We start from the raw sequence: 27,468 nt of genomic DNA, 5'->3' as shown, positions 1-27,468 counted from the left end.
CGAATTAGTGATGAGAACGAGTGTGAATGAAACGAAAGTGATGTTGAGATGAAGAGAGATAATGAATACCGATAATTGAGATTTTTATTGGTTTCGATGAGGCGATACAAACCGGATCGCAAGAGAACGTTACAGAGAGTGAAGATTTTACAGAGCGAGAGAACACATAGATTATACACATACATGATTTCGAGATAGTAGACAATACATGAGATACAGCTGATGGGTTTTGAGTCGCGACACGGGCAAGCGGCGAGATTTGACGCAGAGACGGCAAGTAAACATTGCACGCGAGTGTGCGTACATGTGCGAGGACGATTTTGAGTGTCGCGAGACACACATTTAACTATTCGATACCTTGCCGAAACAATAATAATGTGTAATATTAATGTATAAAATTAATGTATATTATTGATGTATAATATTATTGTATAATATTAATGTACATATATATATTGAAATTTTTAATTTACATTTTAAAAAAAATAATGAGAAAAGATTCATAGTATCATCGAAAAACAAAAAAAAAAATTGAATTTTTTTGTAAGTTCAACTTTGACCTCGAATAACTTTTGAAGGAGTGTGACTATCGAAAACTTTGTGAGGCCTTTTTTGTAGAGCGTCAAATTTCCTACAAAAATATGCTTTGGCCCGCTGATTCAATGAGCCGTTGCAAAAATACGAAATTGCAAAATTTAAAAAAATTTATTCCTGTGTTATTTAAACGGGAAATAGAAATTCCCGATGCGCGACCTCTTAATAATAATATTAAGGGCTCTGCTTTTTACAGGCGTTTTTTCACACCTTCTCGGAAGTTTTTATGTGAGGATTTTGAAAAAAAAAATTAGCCGTTTTTTTAATCAGCCTAATATATATACATATATATATGTATATTGAAATTGTTAATTTACTTTAAAAAAAAAAAACTTATGAAAAAAAAACTTTTCTCACATTAGGTACATTTTTTGGAATTACATATAATTATTAAAAAAATCCTATATATTTTTTAATTATCCGCTTACATATTAATTAAAATAAAAATGTTATTTATTAGAGAAATGCCATTTGATTTACTTTATGAATTGTAATTTGGAACATTTGTGCAATGGATCAGAACTCATCATGAAATTTGAAGAAAATATACAGATAGATAAATGATGACTTATTCAATTTCATATTTTCAATTTTTAAAAATTAACTATTCTCTAATTCAAGAAAAATAATTTATTTAGATTACTCATTCTTTGTTTTATTAAATTATTCAACTTGATTCCTTCCATTTATATTCTATTATATTAATTTATAATGTTCATGTATAATAATAATGTGTATATATATATTAGGGTGGGCCAAAAAAAATGAGTATTTTTTTTTTACTTTATACTCTGGAAATCGGTTGCTAGATACCTCTAAAGAATTTTCACCAAATATGAGCTCTTAATTTTGATAACAAGGTCTTCCGCTTCACAATTTTGCATTTTTTCCTGAGTATTAGAAACAAAAATTCACATCTCTTTGACAACTGTTCGTTAAAAAATATCTCCTCTCATATTCTTGTAGGAAATCGAACGCTCTACAAAAAAGGTCTCTTACAATTTTTTCGTAAACCTCACGGTTTAAAAGATATCAAAGCTTAAAGTTTGATTATTTTAAGAGAATTTTCTGTTTTGCTTATGAATTTTTCAACTCGCTTACAAAAAATTTTGATGAATTGCACAACTTGTAGTTTTGTAGGAAATTAACTGCTCTACGAAAATGGTGTCTTATGATTTGTCGATTAAGTTAGGCGTTTGAAAGATATTTATCGTCAAATTTCAATGCATACTAATTTTAACAGTTATTGATGAATAATTCAAAAAATTTCAATTTAATTTATAAGTTTCATGAAAATATATTCCAATGTGAGTTCCTAAGAAGAGAGAAATGTTTGAAACTATTTTTCTTCAATTTTTTTAGTTGTATATAATATATATTTTTTAATTTTCAATTTTTAATATATATTTTTATACTATTTTTCTTTTATTTTTTTAGTTCTATATAATATATAGAATATATAATATATAGAACTAAGAAGATAAGAGAAAAATAGTTTTAAACATTTCTCTTACCTCAGGAACTCACATTGGAATGAATTTTCATGAAACTTATAAATTGAATTGAAATTTTTCGAATTGTTCATCAAAAACTGTTAAAATTAGTATGCATTAAAGTTTGACGATAAATATCTTTTGTACGCTTAACTTGATCGACAAATCATGCGACACCATTTTTGTAGAGCAGTTAATTTCGTACAAAACCATGAGTTGTGCAATTCATCAAAATTTTTTGTAAGCGAGTTAAAAAATTCATAAGCAAAACAGAAATTTCTCTCAAAATAATCAAATTTCAAGCTTGGAAATCTTTTGAACGGTAAGGTTTACGAAAAAATTGTGGGAAACCTTTTTCGTAGAGCGTTCGATTTCCTACAAGGATATGAGGAGAGATATTTTTTAACGAACAGTTGTCAAAGAGATATGAATCTTTGTTTCTAATACTCAGGAAAAAATGCAAAATTGTAAAGCGCAGGACCTTGTTATCAAAATTAAGAGCCCATATTTGGTGGAAATTCTCTAGAGGTATCTAGAAACCAATTTTCAGAGTATGAAGTAAAAAAAAAAAAAAATTTTTTTTGGCCCACCCTAATATATATATACAGGGTGTCCCTAAATTGCCTCCCACGGACTAGCCAGCATGATACCTCGTTAAAATCCAACCGAGAATTTTTTTTTCCGGAAGCTCGTCCGACGCGTAGTTTTTGAATTATAAGCGATAGCGCTAGGCCAATCAGAGTGCACCATTTCATCTAGATTTGCCGCCACGGATATTGCTGTTTTGTTCGTCTGGGTGAATTATTATTATTCGTTTACAAATTAAATATCGGCACCTCCCCTCTCTCCCTGTTGTACCCCTTCTCGAGCGCTGACCTCGGTATTGTTGCCGCGGCATACGCTGCCGGCCGCACATGCATGGGCGCACACTTGTGTGTGTAAACAGAAGCGCATCCTCAAGCATAAGGGGTACAGCAGCGAAAGAGGGGAGGTGCCGATATTTAATTCGTAAACAAATAATAATAATTCACACAGACGAACAAAACAGCAATTTCCGTGGCGGCAAATCTAGATGAAATGGTGCACTCTGATTGGCCTAGCGCTATCGCTTATAATTCAAAAACTATACGTCGGACGATCTTCCGGAAAAGAAATTCTCGGTTTGATTTTAACGAGGTATTATGCTGGCTAGTCCGTGGGAGGCAATTTAAGGACACCCTGTATACATATATATATATATGTATATATATATATATATATATATATATATATATATATATGTATATATATATATATATAAATATATATATATATATATATATATATATATATATATATATATATATATATATATATATATATATATGTATATATATTTTTACAAACGTATATATATATGATGATTTTTAATTTACTTTTACAAAAAGGAAAATCTTAAAAAAAAAATTTTTCTTACATTCGTCAAATTTTTTAAAATTGTATATAATTATTAAAAAAATCCTATATATTTTTTTATCATCTGCTCACATATTAATAAAAATAAAAATATTATTTATTAAAAAAATGCCATGTAATTTACTTTATGAATTGTAATTTGGAACATATATACAATGGATTCGAACTTATTATGAAATTGAAAGAAAACATACGGATAGATAAATGATTATTTATTTGATTTCATATTTTTAATTTCCAAAAATTAATTATTCTTCGATTCAAGAAAAATAATATATTCAAATTTATCATTTTTTATTGTATCAAATTATTTAACTTGATCACCTCCATTCATATTCTATTATATTGATGTATAATATTCATGTATAATATAATGTATATATATATATATATACATATGATATAATTTTTGATTGACTTTTAAAAAAAAAGAAATTTTTAAACTGAAAATTCTTAGTACATCAGTTAAATTTTTCAAAATTATATAGAATTATTAAAAAAATTCTATATATTTTTTAATCATCTGCTCACATATTAATTAAAATAAAAATATTCTTTATTGGAAAAATGCCATTGAATTTACTTTATGAATTGTAATTTGGAACATTTATACAATACATTAGAACTTATCATGAAATTCAAAAAAAACATGCAGATAGATGAATGATTATTCATTCAATTTTATATTTTTAATTTTTAAAAATCAATTATTCTTCAATTCAAGAAAAATAATTTATTTAAATTGATCATTTTTTGTTCATCGAATTATTTAACCTAATGACCTCCATTTATATTCTATTTAGATTTCGTATAATATCAATGTATGATATTAATGTATATATATGTTATAATTTTTGATTTACTTTTAAAAAAAGAGAAATTTGAAAAAAAAATTTTTTTTACGTTAGTTACAATTTTTGAAATGACATATAATTATTGAGAAAATCCTACATATTTTTTAATTATCTGCTCACATATTAATTAAAATGAAAATGTTATGCATTAGAAAAATGACATATAATTTACTTTATGAATTGTGATTTGGAACATTCATACAATGAATTAGAACTTATCACGATATTGAAAGAAAACATACAGATAGCTGAATTATTATTCATTTAATTTCATATTTTTAATTTCAAAAAATTAATTATTCTTTAATCGAAGGAAAATAATTCATTTAAATGAACCATTTTTTATTCCATCAAATTATTCAACTTAATAACCTACATTTATATTCTATTATGTGTATGTATAATATAAATATATATAAATATATGTATATGTGTGTGTGTATATATATATATATATATATATATATATATATATATATATATATATATATATATGTATATTAAAATTATCAATTTACTTGTAAGAAAAGAGAAATTATGGAAAAAAAAATTTTTTTCACATGATTTATATTTTTTTAAATTAGATGTAATCATTAGAAAAATCCTATATTTTTTTTAATCATCTGCTCACAAATTAATTAAAATGAAAATATTATTCAATAGGAAAATGCCATTTAATTTACTTCATGAATTGTAATTTGGAACATTTATACAATGGATTAGAACTTATTATGAAATTTGAAGAGAAGATACAGATAGATGAATTATTATTCATTTAATTTCATATTTTTGATTTTTGGAAATTGATTGTTTTTTCATTCAAGAAAAATAATTTATTTCAATAAATCATTTATTATTTTATTATATTATTCAACTTAATTACCTCCATTTATATTCTATTATATTCATGTTTAATATTATGTATATTATTTATGTGTGTGTAAATATATATATATTATAATTTTTGATTCACTTTTTGAAAAAAAATTCAAAAAAAAAATTTTTTTTACATTATTCAAATTTTTTAAAATTATTTATGATTATTAGAAAAATCTTAAATATTTTTTGATCATCTGCTCACATGTGAATCAAAATAAAAATATTACATATCAGAATAATGCCGTTCAATTTACTTTATGAATTGTAATCTGGAACATTTAGACAATCGATTAAAACTTATTATGAAATTTGAAGAAAACGTACAGATAGATGAATTATTATTTATTTAATTTCATATTCTTATTTTCAAAAACTGATTATTCTTCAATTTAAGAAAAATGATTTATGCAAATAAATAATTTTTTATTCCATTAAATTATGTAACTTAATTACCTCCATTCACATTCTATCATAGAAATGTATAATATAAGTATACATAAATATATACATATACTAGCAGCCCATCCCGGCTTCGCACGGGCATATAATAATATTAAGTAATAATATAAATGTTATTTTTCTAGAAACTCACTGTAAACATTGTGTATTTTCTTTTATTATATTATTATATGCCCGTGCGAAGCCGGGATGGGTTGCTAGTTATGCTGTTAAAATCTAGCTTATATGACACGTTCGTAGATTTACCATAGCAGCGCCATCTATTGATTACTTACTCAACCCAGTCGAAAGGTATCGACATCTGTTAGAATCATTCGGAGTTAACAGATAATTGTGACTGTCAAATAATAACAGACAAATAATTAGCAATATATTATAATTGCGACTACAATTTGAGATTTAAACTATCCTATCTCTCAAGTTGGATCGAACTGCACATGGTGTGCGTATTTTATTATAATCGGTTAAGTGGTTTAGGAGTCCATTGAGGACAAACATCGTGACACGAGATTTATATATATTAAGATATATATGTGTGTGCGTATATATATATAATACAATTTTGAATTTTCTTTTGAAAAAAGAGAACTTTTGAAAAAAAAAAATGTTTTTCACACTATTTAGATTTTTCGAAATTATTTATAATCATTAGAAGAATCCTATATATTTTTTGATTATCTGCTCACATATAAATTAAAATATAAATATTATCGATTAGAAAAATGCCATTTAATTTACATTATGAATTTTAATCTGGACCATTTATACAATGGATTAAAACTTATTATGAAATTTAAAGAAAACACACAGACAGATAAATTATTATTTATCCAATTTCATATTTTTATTTTTGAGAATTAATTATTTTTTAATTCAAGAAAAATCATTCATTCCGATAAATTATTTTTCATTTTATTAAATTATTCAACTACATTACCTCTATTCATATTCTATTATATTAATGTATTATATAAGTATACATAAATATATATATACATATATATATGTAAGATAATGGCCAGATAACACTCGCGAACTTTGTGTTTTGCGTGTGGGACGCATGATGGACCACCTTTTTATTCTTTACAAGATAAAAACGGAACTTAACCTATTGAACAAAGCTTTTTAAAATTCAACGTTTATAACAAGATCCAAAATGCTCAATGTTTATTCTGTTATTGATCTTTGCCGTAGTTTCTCTGGAGACCGAATAGAAGAAAGCGGTGATAATCCTCCTCGTTATTCATTTCATTATCCTTGACATATAAATATATACCGGGACAATCTCTTGAAACTATACATATAACGCGCATGCGCCAAATAATTCAATCTCATTGGTCAGTGAAATCGCGCCGCGGTGATGTTTTCATCTGCTGAGCAAGGCGCCAACGTACACAATATGAAACAAAAGCTGTAATTCTCTCGCGCGTAAAGCCGTGGATTGAGGTTATGCTGCTGTTTATTTTTACGTAGCGTGAATTGTCTAAGAAGAATAGTATCGTTCAGCAATACCGTGGTTGATTTCGGAAGATATCCAACCGACGCAATAAAGAATTTAACGGAAAAGCAAATATCAAATGATACAGAAATTGGGTGTTATTTATTGAAAGAAGAAATCTGAAATTCAACGTGAAATGTCATTAACAAGTGGGAGTCTGGACAAACAGAGGTAGGTAAGTAAAAACAATGTTCATTGTGAACAGATTCTTCATTTACATAAAATTAAAAATAAATGAATGGTTGAGACCCAGTAGAAGGTATTTCCAGAGTAGATTCGTTACGGTGCAGTGCTCCAGAAGTCAGTAACTAGTGCCGATGAACATGAAATAAATAAAAGAAATGAGTAACCAGGAATAAAGAAATTATTCATCTTAAACACGAAGCTTAGGAGGACAAAGAGTAGCAATTAACAGAAAACGTACCCGACGCAATACTCACAAAAACCCTCGCCGACATCATTGATTAGTTGACAAAGTTTTTGCTGCTCCATTGTACACGATCAATGTTCCGTTAACAAAGAGGGTTCACCAGATATCCAAGAATAAAAAGAGAAAAAGAACAACAGTTAATATTACAGTGTAAATCATGCTATTAATGAAAAATTAGGAAACAAAACAATAACTTACAAGACAATCGTCTGATAACACTGGGAGACCAATCTCCACTCTTCTGATCACCCCTCGTCTGGCCATTGGTTTCCTTTCAAAAAGTGCTGCCTTTTTTTTTGCCTTCAAAAATACCGAAAGATCCTGTTTGATAATAATAGCTTCTAATATTTTCAGGTACAAAATAATTCATTGTCAAAGCGGGACTAAATTTTTCAGGCATGGAAGCATGTAAGTAAATTTCCAATTACGTGATCTTTGACAATGACAATATTTTAACATGGATTCAATGATAAAATTCGTTTTTTTTCAGCAGGCTCGAAGTTTAAACTTTAATTAACACGAAGAAAATTATGCCTTACCTGATGGCCAAAACGTTCAGGTGGCAAGGATCCTGGTTTCTCAAGCGGTGCAATCATTAGAACCATCGAACCTGGTTGTTTCGTCAGACATCAGGTGCAAGAGTGAATTTTATCAGGCTATCGCCACCTTCTTAACATCAGTTGAGGCAAAATTGAAAAGCGGGATATACTGCAGATCATAATGGCTGAATATCCCATCATTTTACTTTGGTCGAGCCAATAGCGATAAGTTTGTTACTTAACCGTTGCTGCCAATTCATTCTACCGAGGAATCATTCTGTGCACCATTGTAATTTAAGCATTATTATTGACCAGCATTGTTTTTCAAACTTTATACCATTTGATGTGGTATCTTATTTTGAAGCCTACTTTCACTCTCTTGGCATTGAATTCAAATAAATAGTTTTTCAAGTCCTCAATTAGATTGTAGGGTTGAATTTTGCTAGGCAAACTGGATCAATCTAAATCTAGAACTGTTAAATAAGTTCAGTTAAAAATGTCTTTAAATTAATCTTAGTTGACGGTGTCATCTGGCTAGCTAGTTGCACGATTACTTGAAACCAAATTCAATTTTACACTCTTTATAGGGTCCTACGCTAAGACTGAAAGCTTGTGAATCTCCATGTACCGCAATTATTTCTGCATTCAATGTTAGCATTATCTGGAGCAAAAAAAATCCCATTTTGAGATTGAAAATGGAACCTGAAAGAGAGTTATTCAATAGCACGAATTGAAAACCAAGAATTTTATAATGGTTTCTGCAACAAAGGGACTCTTTCCAAATATCCTTGTTAGAAGGTGAAACGTATATAATTTTTTGAAAAACTGGTAAATTCGAAAAATTAACGACGGAGCCAGGAATCGAACCTGGTATCTAGCGATGCTTTACCGGAGCCTTACTCCACTAGACCACCTAGCCGCCCTGACTCTGATGTCGTTAATTCCTCTCATTACCAGTAAGTTCAAATTTGTTTTCTTGTGCTGTGATAGTATATGTGAATATAGAAAGTGTTCTTCCTCTTCGAGCACAACTGTAAGAATGTCTGTAAGTGTGTTTACATTTTGGGATCTTACGCTTCTTGGTGCGAAGCTCGTAAGACAGTCAATGACCGTCTAATATTGAAAATGCGGATCGTCTAATATTGAAATGCGGATATGCATCATCAATATTAATATTAATCACGAGGCAATATTCATTTTGTGAAACGTATATAATTTTTTGAAAAACTGGTAAATTCGAAAAATTAACGACGGAGCCAGGAATCGAACCTGATATCTAGCGATGCTTTACCGGAGCCTTACTCCACTAGACCACCTAGCCGCCCTGACTCTGTTAGAAGGTGATGTTCGGAGAACTATGAACAAGATATTGTATCGGATTACATTATTTGGAAAAAAATCTTCATAAACTTCGTTAAAAATTAGATATTCATTTATTTTGATGGAACAAGGGACACAATCTTTACATTACTTTAAAATTGACATTACTCTAAAACATAATTGTCCTTGAAGCTAATTGTGACATTGAGGCGCATTTTGAGAAACTTGATTTTCAACTTGTGTCACAGGATGTGATTTACGTTCCTGAATTCTACGCGAAATAAATTCTAATAATCATTCGGAAATTTTAAATAGTAGTAGCAATAATTTGTTAATCGGAAAAAATACATTGACTATCGACTATTCGTAAATTTTGTTGAACTATTTTCAAGAAAAAAAAGATTCACAGTTCCGTTAGATAGTGAGATATTTAAATTTCTTGAACGCTCGGTTTAATGTCTCATTTTCGAAAGTGATAAAATTCAATATTACCGCCTGAAATCACAAAAGAGTGAGAAAGTTGCTTAGTTGCTTGAAAGTGGCGATGATCTTTGTACGTCTGACAAATTGAATGGGCAGATAACAGTGAATATCAGAGATGTAATTATTTTGGCCGTATCACCTGTTGATAGATAAAAATTCCATTGTTATTTGTAATGTACGAAATTATAGAAATGATTAAATAAAGTGTTCGCACCTACCTGCTGCGTTTCTTCCAAGCACCCAACATTTAAACAGATTTCTCATTTTAGTCGAATAAAGCCAATTTTCAAAGAGCATTAGCATCAACTTTCCGAGTCACTACCTCGACTGTTCAAGATTATAACCTCAAAAATTCGTATGAACTACAACGCTTCCAGAAACAGAGTTTGACAGCTGAAACTCGGAGTGGCCAACCTGCCCGAGCAGCCGATAAAACTCGCGCATGCGCATTATATGTATAGTTTCAAGAGATTGTCCCGGTATATATGTATATAGATATACATATATATATATATATATATATATATATATGTATATATATATATACATATGCTATAATATTTAATTTTCTTTAAAAAAAAGGGATCTTTTTGTTACGTCCGTGAGTAGAGTTACTCCTGAGCGGTGAGAGTAAACTGGTTGGCTTCGCTTTCAAGTTCCAGGACAACCGGAAATCAGGATGAGGATCGAATAACGTAGGGTTTGTTTGAGATAATACTAATATATTTATTTCGAGGAAGTTCAGATGACGGTAAAAACGAAGTGTGTTGTATGAAGGTATGTAAGAAGTCTAGATGTGACGTTGTTGAGAGTTAGAATAGAAGTGTCCCTCGAGACGTAAAACGTACGGGTGCAGAAAAGGTGTGACAATGCTAGGAGTAGGGAATGGAATTTGATGAGTGAGCGTGATAGTGAATAGCGTGAGACTACGTAGAGATAAGAGGACAGGACAGAGACCATGAGAATAATGTAAGAACTGTGGGAGAGTTAGCGAGTAGGAAAAATAGAGAGAAGTGGTATGCTGGACGTAACATTTTCAAAAAAAATTATTTTTTCACATTATTGAAATTTTTTAAATACATATAATTATTAGAAAAATCCTATATGTTTTTTAATTATCTGCTCACATATCAATTGAAATATAAATATTATTCATCAGAAAAATGCCATTTAATTTACTTCAAGAATTGTAATTTGGAACACATATACAATTGATTAGAACTTATTATGAAATTTGAAGAAAAGATACAGATAGATGAATTATTATTCATTTAATTTCATATTTTTGATTTTTGGAAATTGATTGTTTTTTCATTCAAGAAAAATAATTTATTTCAATAAATCATTTTTTATTTTATTATATCATTCAACTTAATTACCTCCATTTATATTCTATTATATTCATGTTTAATATTATGTATATTATTTATGTGTGTGTATATATATATATATATTATAATTTTTGATTCACTTTTTGAAAAAAAATTCAAAAAAAAAATTTTTTTTACATTATTCAAATTTTTTAAAATTATTTATAATTATTAGAGAAATCTTATATATTTTTTGATTATCTGCTCACATGTGAATCAAAATAAAAATATTACATATCAGAAAAATGCCGTTCAATTTACTTTATGAATTGTAATCTGGAACATTTAGACAATCGATTAAAACTTATTATGAAATTTGAAGAAAACGTACAGATAGATAAATTATTATTTATTCAATTTCATATTCATATTTTCAAAAACTGATTATTCTTTAATTTAAGAACAATGATTTATGCAAATAAATAATTTTTTATTTCATTAAATTATGTAACTTGATTACCTCCATTCACATTCTATTATAAAAATGTATAATATAAGTATACATAAATATATACGTATATATATATATATATACAGGATGTCCCTAAATTGCCTCCCACGGACTAGCCAGCATGATAACTCGTTAAAATCCAATCGAGAATTTTTTTTCCGGAAGCTCGTCCGACGCATAGTTTTTGAATTATAAGCGATAGCGCTAGGCCAATCAGAGTGCACCATTTCATCTAGATTTGCCGCCACGGAAATTGCTGTTTTGTTCGTCTGGGTGAATTATTATTATTCGTTTACGAATTAAACATCGGCACCTCCCCTCTCTCCCTGTTGTACCCCTTCTCGAGCGCTGACCTCGGTATTGTTGCGGCGGCATACGCTGCCGGCCGCACATCCATGGGCGCACACTTGTGTGTGTAAACAGAAGCGCATCCTCAAGCATAAGGGGTACAGCAGCGAAAGAGGGGAGGTGCCGATATTTAATTCGTAAACAAATAATAATAATTCACCCAGACGAACAAAACAGCAATTTCCGTGGCGGCAAATCTAGATGAAATGGTGCACTCTGATTGGCCTAACGCTATCGCTTATAATTCAAAAACTATGCGTGGGACGATCTTCCGGAAAAGAAATTCTCGGTTGGATTTTAACGAGATATTATGCTGGCTAGTCCGTGGGGGGCAATTTAGGGACACCCTGTATATATATATAATATAATTTTGAATTTTCTTTCGAAAAAAGAGAACTTTTGAAAAAAAAAAATTTTTTCACACTATTTAGATTTTTCGAAATTATTTATAATTTTTACAAGAATCCTATATATTTTTTGATTACCTGCTCACATATAAATTAAAATATAAATATCATCGATTAGAAAAATGCCATTTAATTTACATTATGAATTGTAATTTGGAACATTTATACAATGAATTAGAACTTATTATGAAATTGACATACAGACAGATAAATAATTATTCATTCAATTTCGTATCTCTCATTCATGAGAATTGATTATTCTTTAATTTGAGAGAAATGATTTATTCAAATGAATCATTTTTTACTTTATGAAATCATTTAACTCAGTTACCTCCATTTATATTCTATTATAGTAATGTATAATATAAATATATATAAATGTATATATATATATATATATATGTGTGTGTGTGTGTATTTGTATATATATATATATAGTATAATTCTTAATTCAATTTTAAAAAAAAAGGGAAATTTTGAAAAAAAAATTTTTTTCACATGATTCAAATTTTTTAAAATTATGTATAATTATTAGAAAAATCCTATATATTTTTTATTCATCTGCTCGCATATTAATGGAAATCAGAATATTATTCATTGGAAAGATGCCATTTAATTCACTTTATGAATTGTAATTTGGAACATTCGTACAACGAATTGGAACTCATTATGAAATTGAAAAAAAACAAACAGATAGATGAATCATTATTCATTTAATTTCATATTTTTAATTTTTGAAAATTATTAATATTCAATTTGAGAATAATAATTTATTTGAATAAATCATTCTTTATTTTATTAAATTCCTTAACTTAATCACCTCCATTTATATTCTATTATATTAATGTTGTTTCGGCAAGGTATCGAATAGTTAAATGTGTGTCTCGCGAAACTCAAAATCGACCTCGCACATGTACGCACACTCGCGTGCAATGTTTACTTGCCGTCTCTGCGTCAAATCTCGCCGCTTGCCCGTGTCGCGACTCAAAACCCATCAGCTGTATCTCATGTATTGTCTGCTATCTCGAAATCATGTATGTGTATAATCTATGTGTTCTCTCGCTCCGTAAAATTTTCACTCTCTGTAACGTTCTCTTGCGATACGGTCTGTATCGCCGCATCAGAATCAATAAAATTCTCGGTTACTATTAATCATCATCTCTCTCCATCTCAACAACATTTCGTTTCATTCACACTCGTTCTCATCACTAATTCGCGGATCCCACGTCGATGATCCATATCTTTTTGCCATCTCTCTAAACATTTTTGGTCCTTCGAGCCGGATCAGTCGCGAATCGAATCGGATCATTCGCAAATCGAGTCGAATCTTTCGAACCGTTGCGACTTACGGGAAAACGAATTAGCCAGTGAGTGAAACGGAACTATCGCGTGTGCATCAAGTTGCGAAAGTTCACGTAATCAAAGTGAACAATATCGTTATCGGTGAAAACCATCATCAAAATCAGTCGCGTCCGTTGAATTCAAACGTGCGGTGTCCTCTGTAGTGACCGTGACTAAGATCTGAGCGTCAACAACACCGATCTCTCGAAGTGTGTATCGCGACGCCCTATTATCACTGTGTGCGTATCTCGTTCGTGAAAACTTCGTTCGTCGCGTGAGTTACACTTTCTCGTTTGTCAAAATGACGATCGACGAATACATTGAACGTCAAACCGATCTCTTAAGGCGCATCTGTCGCACTCTCGAAAACTTGCGCAAGCTCGGTGAAGCAAAAACAACCCTCGGGCAAGTGCAATCGCGATTGGATGCTTTAAATTCAAATTGGCTGAAGTTCCAAGACATGCACGAGACAGTCGATCAAATTAGAATCGCAGCAAAAGGTGATCAACTCGACACTATCAAAAGACTTTCGTATTTGGCGAAAGACTAACGGACAGTGTGAAGAGCAATACTTAAACGCGAAGGGAGAGATGCTCGATCTACTCGGAATTCTCAAGACTCTATCGGCACCGATCGTGCCAACAGCCGTAGCCCCGCAACTCACAACTGGAGGAGCCTCAAAACGGCTACCACGCATCGAATTGCCTACGTTCTCGGGCAATTACTCAGACTGGAAGTCTTTCCACGACCTCTTCACATCAATCGTTCGCGAAAATTCGCAACTCTCGGAAGTGGAAAAACTACACTACCTAAAAACAAGTCTTACCGATGAACCGTCACAACTCATTAAAAACATCGCTCTTACCGCTGAAAACTTCCCTCGAGCCTGGGAAACTCTCGTCTCACGGTACGAAAACAAGAGACTTTTGACGGATTCTCATCTCGCGACACTTTTCGCGATTCCTCGTGTCACGAAAAAGTCGTCATCAGAACTGAAGAGCTTGCACAGCAACACTTGCGAAGCTCTTGGCGCACTCGAACTTCTCGATGGTCCCGAGAAATTAGGGGATCACATCATCGTGCACATGACGATTCGCAAGCTCGACCCAGCATCTCTCGAAGAGTGGGAGAAAAGTGTTAGCGAGAAACTCGAGCCCCCCACGTTTGCGGAGCTCAAGGCGTTTCTCATCGGTCGCATCCACACCCTCGAAGCCGTGGAGCAGGCTCATGCTCATAATCAAATCGCGACGTCGAAACCGCACTCATCGCAAGGAAGGTCAAATCTTCAGACGACAAGGTCACATACAGCGCAATCAAAGGAACAGTCGTGTGCTTGTTGCCAAGGCAACCACTAAATCGCGTTCTGTTCGACCTTTCGCGACAAATCTCTGGATCAAAGAAGGGAAGTGGTTTCTGCGAAAAAGCTTTGCTTCAATTGTCTCGGTCCACATTAGCAGAAGGACTGTCGATCCAACAGAACGTGTCGCGTGTGCAACATCGGTCGACATCATTCCTTGCTGCATCGAAACTCTTCCTCAATCTCGACAGCTGCCAACAGCGGCACATCTCAAGGACAGGCCGCAGTGGCGCAACCTGCAGTGCAGAACGCACCGATCTCGAACAGCGCCTCTCAGGTGAGCAACCACTCAGCTCAGCCTACAATGATCAAGCGCTCTCCAGTTCTTCTCGCCACAGTGCAATCGATCGCTTCGAATCCGGAGACTGGAGAAAGAATCATCGCTCGCGCTCTACTCGATCAAGGATCCGAAAGTTCATTCGTCACGGAGTCGCTAGCGTAACAATTGCGACTACGTCGGCATCAAGCAACGATACCGGTCATTGGCGTCGGAGCTCATAAATCGGCAGTGACTCGCGGCATCGCGACATTGCAACTCCAATCTCGTGCTCACACCTCGTTCTCATGTCAGGTGGAGGCACTCGTGCTTCCACGACTCACATCGTATCTACCCTCATTACGACTTCTCGTCGAAGACTGGCCTCATCTACGAGGACTCAACCTCGCGGATCCAAGCTTTGCACATCCCAGTCAAATCGACGTAATTCTCGGAGCTGACATCTACAGCAACATCATTGGTCAAGGAGTTCGAAGAGGAGCACCAGGAACACCAATCGCGCAAGAAACTCAGTTCGGTTGGGTCCTGTCCGGCTGCGTTTCAGCGGAAGCAGCAAGCCGCTCGTATAGCGCAGTCCAAGGCTTCCAATGCTCCCTCGGTCACGAACTGCTCGATTTCGTGCAGCAGTTTTGGAAGCAGGAAGAAGTGTCGAAACCTTTGGCACTAACTTCCGAAGAAGAGCGTTGTGAGCAACACTTTCGCGAAACGGTTTCTCGAAATGCGTCCGGTCGTTACGTAGTTCGGCTGCCGCTCAAAGACAATTCGGTAGAGCTCGGCAACTCGCGGAATCCCGCGCATCAAATGCTCCTTCGTTTGGAGAAACGGTTCGGTAGCGACGCAAATTTCAAGGAGGCTTACTCGAGCTTCCTTCGTGAATATCGTGTACTCGGGCACATGCGTCGCGCTATGAATACACCTGAAGACAATTCCCGCGTGTTTTATCTTCCCTATCACGGTGTAGTTCGCGACAGCAGTTCAACAACAAAGTTGCCTGTCGTGTTCAACGGGTCTCAAAGAACCAACCTCGGACTCTCTCTCAATGACAATCTTCTCGTCGGTCCAAAAGTGCAAACCGACCTCGCGGACGTTCTCTTACGCTAGCGACAATATCCAGTCGCGTTCTCATCAGACATCGTCAAGATGTAACGACAAATTTTGGTCCACAATGATGACCAAGGTTTTCAGCGAATCCTCTGGAGGGAAGAACCAGAGCTACCGATTGAAGAATATCAACTGACTACGGTAACGTATGGTCTTGCAAGCGCTCCATATCTCGCGATCCGTGTTCTTCATCAACTCGTTCAGGACGAAGGTGAGCAGTATCCCTTTGCGAGCCACGTCATTCTCGAGAACACGTACGTCGACGACATCCTCTCAGGAGCAGAGGACGTTAATCAAGGTCGCGAGAAAATCAACGAACTCAATCAATTGCTCAAGGCGGGCGGCTTTGAACTTTAAAAGTGGACTTCAAGCCACCCAGAAACTCTCGTTGACATTTCTCGAAACCATCAAGGGATCGCGATGCATCTGAATCTCGATCAAAGTCCATTCTTTCGGGCTCTCGGTCTTGCGTGGAGACCAGACATCGACGCGTTCACGTTCACTCCGCAAATTCATCATACTCGGGACAATTTCACGAAACGAAAAGTTCTCTCACAAACCGCGCAGCTCTTTGATCCTCTCGGATGGCTCTCGCCGATCACGATCAGAGCCAAAATCTTTATGCAAGAATTGTGGGCACTCGGTTTCGACTGGGACGAGCCGCTCTCAGCTTCATTGTCCTCGCGATGGATCGGGTTTCTACAAGATCTTCAAGGCATCTCAGCTATCACCATCCCACGATGGATCGGGTCAAGTTCAGCATCTCTCGGGATAGAGATCCACGGTTTCGCGGACGCCTCTCGAAGTGCATTAGGCGCAGTGATCTACGCGCGAACGTATATCAACACTCACGAAGTGCGCGTTTCACTAGTGTGCGCGAAAACTCAAGTAGCGCCGCTAAAGAAGGTGACAATTCCTCGTCTCGAACTCTGTGCTGCGAATCTTCTCGTCCGGTTAATGTCTCATGTGGAAAAGACTCTTAATTTCGAAAACACCCTGGTTTATCTGTCGACGGATTCCACAGTCGCGCTCGCGCGGATCTAAAGCCACCCATCGCGGTGGAAGGAATTCGTTCGTAATCGCGTAACGGAAATCCAAGAGTTCGCGAACGCTTGTTGGTATCACATCTCGGGTTTTGAAAACCCCGCTGATCTTGCGTCTCGTGGTACATCTCCGGAGCAACTTCAAAAATCAGAACTTTGGACCTTCGGACCATCCTGGCTCTCGAAGCCTTCTGTCAATTGGCCATCCTTATCTCCGCGACCGGAAGAAAACATTTATCTCGAGGAAAGAAAAGGGCTGTCGACGCACATCGCAACAGCTGAGCCCCAACAAATCTGGGATCTCGTCGATCGCTACTCAAAACTATCGACTCTCCTCAAAGTCACATCATTGTGTAAACGCGCAGCAAATCGGTTCCTCGCGAAGACGACATCGAATCGCGTAAACACGTCTATCACTGTCGGACCGATCTCTTCTCTCGAATTAAGCGACGCCCAACTGTTTTGGACCAAGCTGACCCAGCAGGCGTACTTTGCAGAAGAAATCCGCCAAATCGAGACAAGCTCAAGTCTCACTCGAAGTCATCCACTATCGCGACTCACGCCGTTTATCGATTCGAACGGATTCCTCAGAGTCGGTGGTCGACTGAATCACTCATTGCTTTCGTATGACGAAAAGCACCCGTTCATCTTGCCTCACGAATCATCGTTCTCCGCAATGATCATCGATCATCATCATCGGTTGACGCTCCACGGAGGTCCGCAACTCACTCTCGCTACAATCCGACAGCGGTACTGGATCCTGGGAGGAAGAGTACCGATCCGCATGTTCATACATCGTTGCGTTCCTTGTGCGCGTCATCGCACCACCCTCAGCAGCCAACAGATGGGCCAACTCCCTCAGTCTCGAGTCTGTGGCACTCTGGCGTTGACTACGCTGGTCCATTCTCGATTCGAGCCTCCCGCGGAAGAGAAGCGAAATCATGCAAGGGATATATCGTTATCTTCATCTGCTTCACGACCTCGGCTGTGCATCTCGAGCTAGTTTCGGACTACACGACGGAGGCATTCATCGCGGCGTACAAACGCTTCACATCTCGACGAGGAATTTGTGCCCCAATTGCAAGCGATTGTGGCACGAATCTCGTCGGCGCAGACTCAGAACTTCGCCGTCTTCTCGCTGCATCGTCAAAGGAGTTCGCAGAAATAGCAAACGTCCTCGCATCACACGGAACCCAGTGGCGGTTCAATCCTCCCTCCACGCCCTATTTCGGTGGAAAATGGGAAGCCGGTGTGAAATCAGTCAAATTTCACCTCAAACGAGTCATCGAAGAAGCTACTCAAACGTTCGAGCAATTCGCGACGTTCCTCACGCAAGTAGAAGCCACGCTTAATTCTCGACCTCTTTGCGCTATTTCGGACGATCCACGGGATCCAAGTGCCTTGACTCCAGGACACTTTCTCGTCGGCTCAGCATTGAAAACAATTCCTGAGCCGTCACTCATCGAGGTGCCAGTTCAACGGCTATCGCATTGGCAACACTCGCGTCAAATGCTGGAGCATTTTTGGAAACGGTGGAGTACGGAGTATCTTCAGTTCTTCCAAAACCTCTCGAAATGGCAGACTCATCACGGGAACATCAAAATCGGATCCATCGTTCTCGTAAAAAACGAAAATCTACCTCCATCTGTGTGGCCCCTCGCGAAAGTGATCGAAGCGCATCCGAAAACCAACGGTCTCGTTCGCGTTGTGACCGTTAAAACGAAATCCTCTGTGTTAAAACGTCCAATCGTATAATTGTGTGTGCTTCCAGTGTCCTCTGAAGACAATTATTGACTCTAAGAATAAATAACGCACGGCGGGCGGCATAATCTAATTTCGCGATCGTTACCGATAGCGAAGCGGGCGGTATGTTTCGGCAAGGTATCGAATAGTTAAATGTGTTTCTCGCGACACTCAAAATCGTCCTTGCGCATGTACGCACACTCGCGTGCAATGTTTACTTGCCGTCTCTGCGTCAAATCTCGCCGCTTGCCCGTGTCGCGACTCAAAACTCATCAGCTGTATCTCATGTATTGTCTACTATCTCGAAATCATGTATGTGTATAATTTATGTGTTCTCTCGCTCTGTAAAATCTTCACTCTCTGTAACGTTCTCTTGCGATACGGTCTGTATCGCCGCATCAGAATCAATAAAATTCTCGGTTACTATTAATCATCATCTCTCTCCATCTCAACATCATTTCGTTTCATTCACATTCGTTCTCATCACTAATTCGCGGATCCCACGTCAATGATCCATATCTTTTTGCCATCTCTCTGAAAAAATGTATAATATAAATATAAATAAATATACATATGTATATATGTATGCGTGTGTATATATACACATATAATATTATAATCTTCAATTGACTTTTAAAGATAGAGAAATTATGGGAAAAAATTTTTTTCACCTGATTTAAATTTTTCAAAATAATATATGATTATCAGAACAATCCTATATATTTTTGAATTATCTGCTTACAAATAAGTTAAAATAAAAATATTATTCATCAGAAAAATGCCATTTAATTTACTTTATGAATTTTAATGCGGAACATTTATACAATGGATTAGAACTTGTTATGAAATTTGAAGGAAACATACAGATAGATGAATCATGATTTATTCAATTTCATATTTTTAATTTTTAAAAATTGATTATTCTCTAATTTAGGATAATAATTGATCCAGATAAATCATTTTTTATTTCATTAAAGTATATAACTTAATTACCTTCATTCATATTCCATTACATCAATGTATAATATCAGTATACATAAATATATATATATATATGTGTGTGCGTATATATATATAAAATATAATTTTTAATTTTCTTACAAAAACGAGAACTTTTTGGAAAAAAAATTTTTTTCACAGTATTTGAATTTTTTCAATTTATATATAATTATGAGAAAAATCCTATGTATTTTTTAATTGTCTGCTCGCATATCAATTGAAATATGAATATTATTCATTAGGAAAATGCCGTTCAATTTACTCTACGAATTGTATTCTGGAACATTTCTACAATGAATTGAAACTTATCATAAAATTTGAAGAAAACATACAAATAGACAAATTATTATTTATTTAATTTTGTATTTTTATTTTGAAAAATCAAATATTCTTTACTTTGAGAAAAATAATTTATTCAAATAAATCATTTTTCATTTTACTGAATTATTTAACTCAATTACCTCCACTCATTTTCTATTATATTGATGTATAATATAAGTATACATAAATATATATATGTATATATATGTGTGTGCGTATATATAAATGTATATATATATATATATATATACATATATGTATATACATATGTATATTAGACTGGGCCAAAAAAATTGACTATTTTTTTTTTTGAAAAATATATTGAGAATATCATTCAGTATGGCAAAAAAAAAAATTTCATGAAATTTTAAGCCCTTATTATTAACTTTAAGAGGTCTATCATCGCTATTTTTGATTTTTAGTAATAATTTAATGTTTTACGTCAGAACTGTCGAAATATTGAAGTGAAAAAATTTATGTTCACTTATCCCTTTATAAAATTAAATTCCCTACAAAAAAGGTCAGATTATATATTTTTGTCAAACAAGCCGTTTCCGAGTAATTAAGCTTAATAAATTGATATAATTTCTCGAGAATTAATCGAGAATGAATCGAGAATTAATAGAGAAATTACATCAATTTATTAAGCTTAATTACTCGGAAACGGCTTGTCTGACAAAAATCTATAATCAGACCTTTTTTGTAGGGAATTCAATTTTATAAAGGGATAAGTGAACATAAATTTTTTCACTTCAATATTTCGACAGTTCTGACGTAAAACATCAAATTGTTACTAAAAATTAAAAATAGCGATGATAGACCTCTTAAAATTAATATCGAGGGCTTAAAATTTCATGAAATTTTTTTTTTGCCATACTGAATGATATTCTCAATACATTTTTCAAATAAAAAAAACAGTCAATTTTTTTGGCCCAGTCTAATGTATATGATTCAATTTTCAATTTTTTCTCGAAAAAAAAGAACTCTTTCCTTTTCACATTATTTCAATATTTCAAAATCATACATAATTATTACAAAAATCCTAAATATTTTTTTAATATGTGCTCACATATTAATCGAAATCAAAATATTATTCATTAGAAGAATGCCGTCCAATTTACTTTATGAATTGTAATCTCGAACATTAATACAATGGATTAAAACTTATTATGAAATTCAGAGACAACATACTGATAGATAAATTATTATTCATGTAATCTCATATTTTCATTTTTAAAAATCAATGATTCATTAATTTAAAAAAAAATAATTCATTCAAATCACTCATTCTTTATTTCACTAAATTATTCAACTTGATAACCTCCGTTAATATTCTATTATATTAACGTATAATATAAGTGTACATAAATATATATATATATATTTATGGATATATATATACATATACATATATATATATATATATATATATATATATATATATATATATATATATATATATATATGTGTGTGTGTGTGCGTATATATATATGTAAACAAATATGACGAGGCCTATATTCACCTCATCATATTTCTTCCTCACTCCCAAATTTGAAATTTCACCGCACAACAATAAGCGCCTTTGGCAGTTTCACGGTCAATAGTACATACGTGTAAATATGAGCGAATAGAAACAATAGAATGCCGAGGGCATTATGACAGATTAGTACATAAGCTATTATCAGCCGAATCGCACGTGGAAACGTCAGAACGAGAGAAAAATAAGCTGTAAATGTCGTTTCTCCATTTACAGGTAATATTATTTTTATTAAACATAGAATATAAGTACGTAATGTAAAGAAAAGTAATGTAATGTAATAGTATACGAAACAATAAACTCCATTTACAGAGAAACTCATCGCAGCTTCGACAGTGTTAAAAAGGGAACATTATAAAACGACATTTTTGCTTAAAAAAAAAAAAAAAAAAATACAGAATGGAAAAACTGAAATTTGAATTTACGGTCAAGTCTTCGACGGAAGATCCGAAAACAAACATAATCGCCATAACCTCAATAACCACACCCGACGATCGCTGTTTTATACTCCCGGACCAGCTTCAACCGATGAGACATCATGCGAAACTTACAACTACGGCGGGTTATCAGAAAATAAAAGCTACACTACAAAAAAGAGGACAAGCGAGAAAAGTATGGATTAGTTTGGCCGGAGATATACTACAACAGTATAAGGACGAAGATGGGAACATAATATGCAAGACTACTTACTTAAAGAAATGTCAACAGCGCAAGACACTACACCCACAGCAAACATCACAGAAGAGACATTATCAAGAATTTTGGAAAAATTTACCGAAAAGAAAACTGAAGATAAGCCCCAAGATTATGGAATCCGTAACTTAAGAAAGGTGTCAGAAAAATTTGTAATAGAGAAATTGACAGGCAAAAATTCAAATGTGCCCCAGTGGATGGATATTTTTGAAAATGAATGTTCTCGATTAGGTGTAGAAAGAGATATCGAAAAAATCGAGATCTTTAGACTTTTTCTAGAAGATTCATGCATCGACTGGTATGGGTCAATGCTGATAAAATATACATTAGATTCAGAGTGGAGAACATGGAAACAAAATTTCTGTGAAACTTACGCCAATAAAGGGTGGACTGGGATTAGATATGCAATATCTTACAAATACATTAAGGGTTCGCTATTAGAATATGCTTTAAAGAAAGAAAGACTTCTATTAGAAACAAACAAGTCAATAGATACGCCCACCTTAATTGATCTTATTGCTGTAGGGTTACCAAATTTTGTATCCGATAGAATAGATAGAGAAAAGTTAAATCAGACTGAAGATATATTCAAGGAGATCAGAGGACTAGAGCACCTGGTGAATAAAAAAAATTCAGAAAAAAAGAGTACTACAACTACTACTTATATTGAAAACAAAAGTAAAGCGAAAAATAGTGACCATAAACCATGTTCGATTTGCGAGAAAAAAAATAAGAGCAATCGCTACCACCCAGAATCTTTATGCTGGTTCAGGAACAAAGCCGACGATCAACAAAACAAAGAATACATAAGGCATGTAAATAACTCTGGGTTAGAAATAGAATTAAATACCAAAGATCCAAAAAACTTATAGTGCCACCATTCATCAAAATCAAAGTATTGCTAAATAATGCGTTACAAATCCAAGGAATTTACGATTCCGGCTCGAACGTTTCTTTAATTGATTCAAAGCTGTTACATTTAAAACAAAAGAACCTTCATAACTCACATAACGCACATTTAAAAACGATTAATGGTGTAAGAAAAGCAAACGGCATGATAACTCTAAAAGCTAAAATTTTTGATATCGAAAAAGAAATTGATGTTTTCATGATAGATAACGAACATTTTGAACACGATTTTTTAATCGAACTAGACTGTATAAAAAATTTCCAATTAAGACAAAACGAAAATTTAGAAATTACACAAAAAATCCAGGCCATTCCTGAAAATAGACTTAAAAACAAACCTAACATACAAAATACAAATAAAGAATATATTGAAAACAAAACAAAAAATTACCAATTGAATTTCAATGAACATTTAAATACGTCAGAATTTAACATAGTAATTAACCACTTGGAAATGCAACAACAATCCGAAATTGACAAACTAATCGATAAATATAAATCGATTTTTGCCAGAGATAAATACGACATAGGCACTGTAACGGATTATGAAGCTCGTATTGATTTATTAGTTGATAAATATTGTTACAAAAGACCGTACAGATGCACTATGGAGGATAAAAAAGAAATAGAACACCAAATAACAAAATTATTAGAAAAAAATTTAATTGAAGAATCTTATAGCCCATTGGCTGCACCAGTGACATTAGCTTATAAAAAAGATGAAGGAAAGAAAGCCAGACTATGCATAGATTTCCGGGAATTAAACAAGATAGTCATTCCTCAGGCGCAGCCTTTTCCATTAATTGAAGATCTGATAGTTAAGACACGAGATTGTAAATATTTTTCGTCCTTAGATATAAATTCAGCTTTCTGGTCAATTCCCCTAAAAATTGAAGACAGACGAAAAACCGCATTCGTAACTCAAGAAGGCCATTTCCAATGGACCTGCCTACTCTTTGGTTTAAAAACATCACCAGCGATTTTCCAGAGAATATTAAGTAATATAATAAGAAAGCACAAGCTCTCGAACTTCATCGTAAATTATATAGATGACATTCTAGTATTTTCAAAAACTTTTGATGAACATATTGACCACTTATCACAGCTATTAGAGTCAATTATGAAAGAAGGATTCAGACTAAAACTTTCAAAATGTACCTTCGCATCAGACTCAGTTAAATATTTAGGCCACGAAATAAGATACAACTCGATTAGTCCACTCAATGACAATCTAATCTCAATAAAAAAATTTTCAACGCCAAAAACAAAAAAAAATGTTCGACAATTTCTAGGAAAAGTGAATTTTTATGGAAAATATATACCAAACGTTTCGGTTACCTTAGATCCGCTACATAACTTACTAAGAAAAGGGCAAAACTTTATTTGGTCCGAACAATGCCAAAAAGCTTTCGAAAGCATGAAATCTCTACTTTGCTCTCAGCCGATTTTAACAATTTTCGATCCACATCTGCCAATATATATCCACACGGACGCAAGCTTACAAGGCATTGGGGCTGTACTAAAACAAACACAATTAAACAAAGAAGATAAACCAGTCGCATATTTTTCAAAAAAATTAAATGTGTCCCAAAAAAGGAAGAAAGCTATCTATATAGAATGTTTAGCAATAAAAGAGGCAATAAAATTCTGGCAGCACTGGCTTATAGGAAAACCATTTACGGTTTTCTCGGATCATAAACCTTTAGAAAATATGAATATTAGGTCTAGGACAGATGAGGAATTAGATGACTTAATGCATTATCTATCTCAATACGATTTCGAAATAAAATACACTCCAGGAAAGGACAATTTAGAAGCAGACTGCCTCAGCAGAAACCCAGTACTAGAACCTAATGATAATGAAGAAGAAATTTTAAAAACCGTTAATTTCATGAAAATAGAAGACATTCAGAACGATCAAGAAAACAATAAAGACATCCAAAACGGTAAAGACAAGTTACTATACAAGAATAACACGTATTATAAAAGAATAGGAACAAGTGAAAAAATTCTACTCTCAGAAGATTTCAGTAAAGAACTTATACAAAAAGTACACCTCTTCTATTGTCATTTAGGAATGAAACAAATACAAAATAAGATAAAACCATTTTACATAGCAAAAAATCTGAACCAAAATATTAAAACAATTTGCGAAAACTGTGAAGTTTGCATCAAAAATAAATCAAGAGGAAAGCACAAAATTGGATTAATGTCCCAATTAGGTCCTGCGAGTTACCCCTATGAAATAGTGTCTATAGATACAATTGGCGGATTCGGAGGTTCACGGTCAACAAAAAAGTATTCACACTTGCTCGTTGATCATTTCACAAGATATGCTACTATTTTGACCTCAAAAACTCAGAATGCAACTGATTTTATAAAATTGATACAGACAGTCTTGCCAAATAATAAAATAAATATGATCCTATCCGATCAATATCCAGGGATAAATTCCAAAGAGTTCAAAGAATTTTTGAATGAGGAAGATATAACCTTGACTTTTACAGCAGTAAACGCACCGTTTTCAAACGGACTCAATGAAAGACTAAGCCAAACGCTAGTTAATAAAATTAGATGTAAGATAAACCAGAAAAAATCAAAAACTGCGTGGACAACTGTAGCACATGAGTGCATAGAAAAGTACAATGATACAGAACATACTGTAACAGGATTCTCTCCTAGATACTTATTGGAAGGAAAAAGCAGTACAATCTTACCAGAAGAGCTAAAACAAGAAAAAACAGAAAACGATTTGCATGAAGATAGAAAACGTGCTCTAGAGAATACAAAGAAATCACATGAATATAATAAAAAGCAATTCGACAAAAATAGAAAATATCATGAATTTAATATTGGAGACCTAGTTTACGTTGAAAATAGCCATAGACTAAATGAGAAAAAATTAGATGAACTAAAAATCGGACCATACAAAATTATAGAAAAAATTTCAAATTCAATTTATAAAATACATACAGATCGAAATAAGTCAGAGTCATTATTTCACATTACAAAGCTTGTACCGGTCCCAAAGGTTATTCAAGAAGACCAGTGTCTCCTCACTGGTTTCTTTTCTTCGGGGGGGGGGGAGATGTAAACAAATATGACGAGGCCTATATTCACCTCATCATATTTCTTCCTCACTCCCAAATTTGAAATTTCACCGCACAACAATAAGCGCCTTTGGCAGTTTCACGGTCAATAGTACATACGTGTAAATATGAGCGAATAGAAACAACAGAATGCCGAGGGCATTATGACAGATTAGTAAATAGGCTATTATCAGCCGAATCGCACGTGGAAACGTCAGAACGAGAGAAAAATAAGCTGTAAATGTCGTTTCTCCATTTACAGGTAATATTATTTTTATTAAACATAGAATATAAGTACGTAATGTAAAGAAAAGTAATGTAATGTAACAGTATACGAAACAATAAACTCCATTTACAGAGAAACTCATCGCAGCTTCGACAGTGTTAAAAAAGGAACATTATATATATATATATATATATATATATATATATATATATATATATATATACATATACATATATATGTATAGATATATTA

General features: G+C 33.5%; 1 protein-coding gene across 1 annotated transcript; it reads left to right on the top strand.

Annotated features, from left to right (window-relative positions):
* The first annotated feature begins 17,076 nt into the window (after positions 1–17,076).
* On the top strand, positions 17,077–19,454 carry LOC124295055. Its single transcript, XM_046743214.1, has 2 exons — positions 17,077–17,461; positions 18,337–19,454. The coding sequence occupies exons 1-2, from the start codon at positions 17,077–17,079 to the stop codon at positions 19,452–19,454; spliced, it is 1,503 nt and encodes a 500-aa protein (XP_046599170.1).
* Positions 19,455–27,468: the final 8,014 nt, after the last annotated feature.

This window comes from Neodiprion lecontei, chromosome 6 (genome assembly GCF_021901455.1).
Source record: "Neodiprion lecontei isolate iyNeoLeco1 chromosome 6, iyNeoLeco1.1, whole genome shotgun sequence".
Classification (NCBI taxonomy): Eukaryota; Metazoa; Arthropoda; class Insecta; order Hymenoptera; family Diprionidae; genus Neodiprion; species Neodiprion lecontei.
This window is presented reverse-complemented; position numbering and strand designations above follow the sequence as displayed.